This window comes from Raphanus sativus, unplaced genomic scaffold (genome assembly GCF_000801105.2).
Source record: "Raphanus sativus cultivar WK10039 unplaced genomic scaffold, ASM80110v3 Scaffold5082, whole genome shotgun sequence".
Classification (NCBI taxonomy): Eukaryota; Viridiplantae; Streptophyta; class Magnoliopsida; order Brassicales; family Brassicaceae; genus Raphanus; species Raphanus sativus.
In genome coordinates this window covers 1-4927 of record NW_026620382.1, presented here as the reverse complement: position 1 = coordinate 4927, position 4927 = coordinate 1, and the positions used below count along the sequence as shown (strand labels likewise).

Sequence of the window (4927 nt, the reverse complement as noted above, 5' to 3'; positions counted from 1 at the left end):
TTCTGCGCTTCCAAAGCGCGGATCAAAATCTAATGCCCTTTATTCAAGAAAGATGTATGTTTAAATTTATACCCATTAAGAAAACTTATAAAATTTAGTTACCAATGTATTATTTTTTATATTTAGCTGTTGTCTACTACTTTTAACCAATAAAAGTTTAATAAACCTAATTATATTTTTAAAGTTTACAATATATCATTAATTAATACATTGAAAATATAAAAAAAAAAATTTTTTTCTCTAAAACATAGATTATGCAATTTACAATGTTTTTTTTTTGCTTGGAAAAAATTGTAAATGTTACAACCTCCCACATATTAAAACTCCATATTAAACTACATGCAAAAATATTAATAGAACAGTTACAACAAAAATATTAATAGAACGAATATTCAAATAACATCTCAAATAGAGAATGCAGTGAGCTGAGTTGCATAAAAATGTTTGAGAGTGTTATGAAAAGTTTTGCAATGGAAAGCACAAAGCTAGTACATAGTGTATTATGACATCTTAAACATGAACTAGTATTTACTATTTAGAGATGAAGAACTTTAGAAACATGTAAGAAGTAGGGATGGGGACTGGGGACTTGATTAAATGTTCACACGTTCATTAATGTTAAAACATGTATTGCAGACTTAAGTGCATTGTGCTTCAACAATGAGTTGCTAATAAAGTTCATAATATCTAAATTCACTTTTTTTACTTTGGGGTATTCCAAACTCATAAGAAAGATCTAGATTAATCTTTAAAGAATCGGATCTTCACTCCGGGTATTCAAATGAACCGTAAGATAAATTTATATCCGTGTGGCCAAAAGGTAAAGTGTAGTGGGGTACCTTTGAACTCTGGTTGCTTAGCAATCTCAAAGTTCGTCTATCACCAGACCATCACCTCGTGGTTAAATCACACATTGATTTTGGATAAGTCGTAAAAATTGTGTTCTTGTTTCAATTCATCTGTACGAGTGCAATGAGTTCGTGAGATTAAGCTATCAATTTCCTGTTATTTGAGATGGATTTTGACGCTCAAATCTCTACATGGAGGAAAACTTGTTTATGTTACAACACTGACAACAATATTATCATCTAATTAGCTTGAAATTAAAAAAAAAATCCATTTAACGACATAAATAGAGTAAAAGTTGTAACTTCTTAAACAAACGATTTACTACATCATGGTACAAGCGTTGGGGTTCTCATCACTGAATATCTGTGGTGGATAAGCAAACATCTCCACAGGATACCTCGGTGGCTGGTATTGATACTCATTCTTCTTTAAATCCACCACTTTGTCACCTTCCCCCGCTGCAGCACCCCCATCTCCGGCCGCCGATTTGGCCACTCCACCACCGTCTTCTTTTGCCTCTTTTTTTTCTTTGGGTTGTTCCTCTTCCTTTTTCTTCTCGTCTTTGTCTTTTGTTTCTTTTTCTTTCTCCGGTGGTTTTGGGGACGGATCTTGCTTGACAACCGCAGCATGCTTCCCGATTTTCTTGTTAACGTACTCAACTAGCTTTTCCGGTGTAAAAACTCCTTTCACACTCACTTGTGATGCTTTAAAATCTGGTTCCACAGACTCCACTCCTGTATATGTAAAATGTTGTTGCTTTATTTTCTATAATACAAAATTCAAGGAATTTTAATAATTTGAAAAAGTCGAACTTCCAAATTGCACTACAAAATGTCGAATGCCCAAAACTAATTTCAATTCGTAGCCACCAATGTAATTCTTTGGCCCTTATAACTAGATTAGTCGATGGCATTCCTGTACATATCCAAACTTTCTAGAAACAACAATTTGTACAACTTTTAGTTAGCATCTACACATATGTACTGGAATTTTAGATAACTAAAATTCGCATACGAGGAATGTATATATATACTAACTAACTAAAAATAGTGTTTAGAACTTTGAGATCCCTGGGAAATATAATAGGTGAAGTAAATACAAAGCACTTGACTTAAGTTGACTCGATTCAAATCCAACACAATTTCATGTAACCTTGAAATACTAAAAGAAACAAAAAAAAAATAGTAATGAGGAAAGTTTTGTCGGTATATATGATTACAATAACAAATAATCTGGTGAATGAGTTTCTTCTCTAAAAAAAAATACTCTAAAAGGTCGAAATGCATGGTCTTGTATATTGCTGTTTTTTAAAGGGCCTACATAGTAGTAGTACACACCATTTTAAGATGGAATCAACTTACGACATACATAAGAGTCCAAAACATAATGTGCTAATTAAGCGCAGGCAGAGATAAAACTTCGATTTAATAGGAGTCATACTCAGTTGAGAATAATATAATAAAATTTTGAATAGTAAGATGAAAAAGAAAACAAACCTTTCATTCTCATGATTCTCTTTTGGATCTCCATGGCACATGCTTCACAATGCATGTGAACTCTCAGTACCACTGTCACTACCTGCTTTTCTCAGTGCCCACAAATTAAAATTAATGTTAATTACACAAAACCAACTTACTTTTTTCAAATTACAAATCTAATCCTCAAAAATCTGTACCTCTTCTTTTTTCTCTTGAGGTTTTGGTTTTTCCTCCTTTTTCTCAGGTTCATCTGAAACCGGTTTAGGCTCTGGGATAGGAGAAAGGAGGTCCACTGGACGGTGGCTCTTTCTTTGCAATCTCTGCAACACTTTTAGTGGATCTGCCTTCTCTCCTTTCACCACAACTTTACTAGTTTTACAATCAGTTGTTACATCCTCCACTCCTAATCACATTTTAAATTGTCCCAAAATGAACTAAACCATTACACAAATGGATATGAAAAAGTGTGTTTAGTTGTACCTTCAAAGCCTTTAAGACATCTATGAATCTTTTTAGCACAACCTTCACAATGCATAAAGATCTTAAGAACAATCTCTTGAGGCTCTTTCTTCTTCTCTTCTTCTTTCTTATCATCGGGTTTTTTCACTTGTGGTTCTTCAGCTTTTTTCTCCATTTTTTCTTCTGTTTTCTTCTTATCTTCCTGAAAATGGCAAAAAAGGAGAAATAAGTTTACGAATAGTGTTTGGCTTTGTGAATTTGAAAAAGTTTGAAATACAAACCTCTCCCATTGATTTTAGTGTCAGTGTTGACTGTTGAGACGTGAGAGAGTTTTTTTACTGGCTCACTTATTTAAGTTTTTTTCTTTTTCTTTCTACGGACTTGAGAGAGATCTGGTGTTTAGTGGCTCACTTTCTTTTCTATCTTTTTCTTTTTCCCACAAGTACATAGAATTTATTAGTATATTTCCCATCAACTATTCATAGATCATGTAGATCTTTTAAAAACTGTTTTTTTTTTCACAAATTGAAATTTATATATATAAAACGGGCCAAGCCCAATTACATGATTGCAACCCAAACACCCGGCCCAAACAACATGTAAATCAAAAACAAACAAACCAACACCGGTTTACTTCCAAACCTAATAAACCAGACTTTACTCGGACCAAACCAACACCGACACTTCCGAGACACGTGTCTTGCATCCGCCGCCCGAAGTAGCCACACGTCACACCCGCGACGAATCGACCGCCACCGTTCTGCATCACCGATGCACGCCACGGCCGGAACCCTCGATTCATCGGAGCCGCCTGGTTTTCATTCCAGAGCACGGCGGAGTCTGTCCCGTCACCTTCGTGGTCCTCGTCTTACTCCTGCCATGGAAAGCTTCATCGGGTCTAACCCTAGAGCTTCATCCACCGCCATCGTAATTAAACTCAACCGCTTCATCTTCTTGACCACCGCTTCCTTGAACCGAGAGCATCAACCAGATACCAAGAGCTCCTCGTGAAGCCAAACCCCTACCAACCAACCGGATCGACAACTAATCAAAACATCTAAAACCTTAACTGAACCGTCGCCTATAGAGTCTGGACGACGCGGAGACTAGAGCCAAACGCCCACCATTGACGGAAAGATGCAGCGCCGGCGAGTAAAACCGAACGCCCACCGTGAAGGAGGTGCGACGCCGGAAGCAGAACGGTCTTCTCTTACATAGACTCGGAAACAAAATGGGCTAAGCATGACTGATGGGACCGGACCAACGGTGGCTATGGAAGCCCACACCGTCGGCCGGATCGGAAAGGGTCACCGGATCTCTCTCTCTCTCCACAGGGATCACAAGACTGATTTTAAAAACTGTTTCTTCTTAGTCTTTTGTTTTTTCCTGAATTTGTTTCTTCTCAGTGTTTTTGGCTCTTTTGTATATTGGACATCTTCAGTACTCTCTAATGTAGTGTTTCCAAAATTCGAATACAGTTTTAGACCTTATTTACCATAACTCAAACCTAATCAATTGAAGTAATTACTCGACTTGATTGTCAAAATATTAAGTCTTCTAAAACACAATTTCGTTAGGGCATGTTTATTGCAGGAGTTTTAGGGTGAGATTTTTAACATAATATAAGAATCTCACTCTAAAACCCCTACAATAAACATGACATTATTATTCGACAAACCCTACATATTTAGCACATATACTTATATTTTATAAAAATATCATTTTGACTTTTTAATATAAAAATTACTCTATTTGATTTTTTATCCAGGCATTCTTTAAAACCTCTAAAACATTAGATTTATGCCAAATTTTAATATCTATCAGAGTAAATATTTACTCTTAATTCAGTTTTTACTTTCATTTCTATTTTCTTGCCAATCAATTGAAAATGTTTCCTACCAATTTACTCTAAAAATATAAGTAACCAGAGTAAATTATTTATTCACTTTAAAGAATTGAAAATTTACTCCAATTTTTTAATTATTTTCTTTCTTTTCCACTTTAATATTTTTTCACCATTTTATTATGTCATTGACCAATCACATTCTTAGAGTATAATTGATGCATCTTACTGTAACTGAGTGTAATCAAAGTGCACAAACTGGATGAAAATAAAATAAACAACCAGAGTAAATTGACAA

At 35.1% G+C, this 4927-nt stretch overlaps 1 protein-coding gene across 2 annotated transcripts; it reads right to left on the bottom strand.

Moving 5' to 3' along the window:
- Positions 1-1081: 1081 nt before the first annotated feature.
- LOC130507657 (heavy metal-associated isoprenylated plant protein 7-like) lies at positions 1082-3223 on the bottom strand. Of its 2 annotated transcripts, none has more exons than XM_057002346.1 (5): positions 3068-3223; positions 2808-2988; positions 2525-2730; positions 2346-2430; positions 1082-1583 (listed from the first exon to the last, which is right to left on the bottom strand). In XM_057002346.1, exons 1-5 carry the CDS (start codon positions 3074-3076, stop codon positions 1171-1173), a joined length of 894 nt encoding a protein of 297 aa, XP_056858326.1. In that variant the 5' UTR covers positions 3077-3223; the 3' UTR covers positions 1082-1170. The 2 variants fall into 2 exon arrangements, with proteins under 2 accessions (XP_056858326.1, XP_056858327.1); XM_057002347.1 differs by having other exon boundaries at positions 2346-2427.
- Positions 3224-4927: the final 1704 nt, after the last annotated feature.

What these genes read in the sequence shown, in the direction of transcription:
- LOC130507657 (XM_057002346.1), bottom strand. An exon ending in ATGTCTTAAAGGCTTTGAAG is followed by an intron (nt 2,731 to 2,807) that starts GTACAACTAAAC and finishes AAATGTGATTAG; the next exon opens with GAGTGGAGGATGTAACAACT. An exon ending in GAGAATCATGAGAATGAAAG is followed by an intron (nt 1,584 to 2,345) that starts GTTTGTTTTCTT and finishes TTACATATACAG; the next exon opens with GAGTGGAGTCTGTGGAACCA.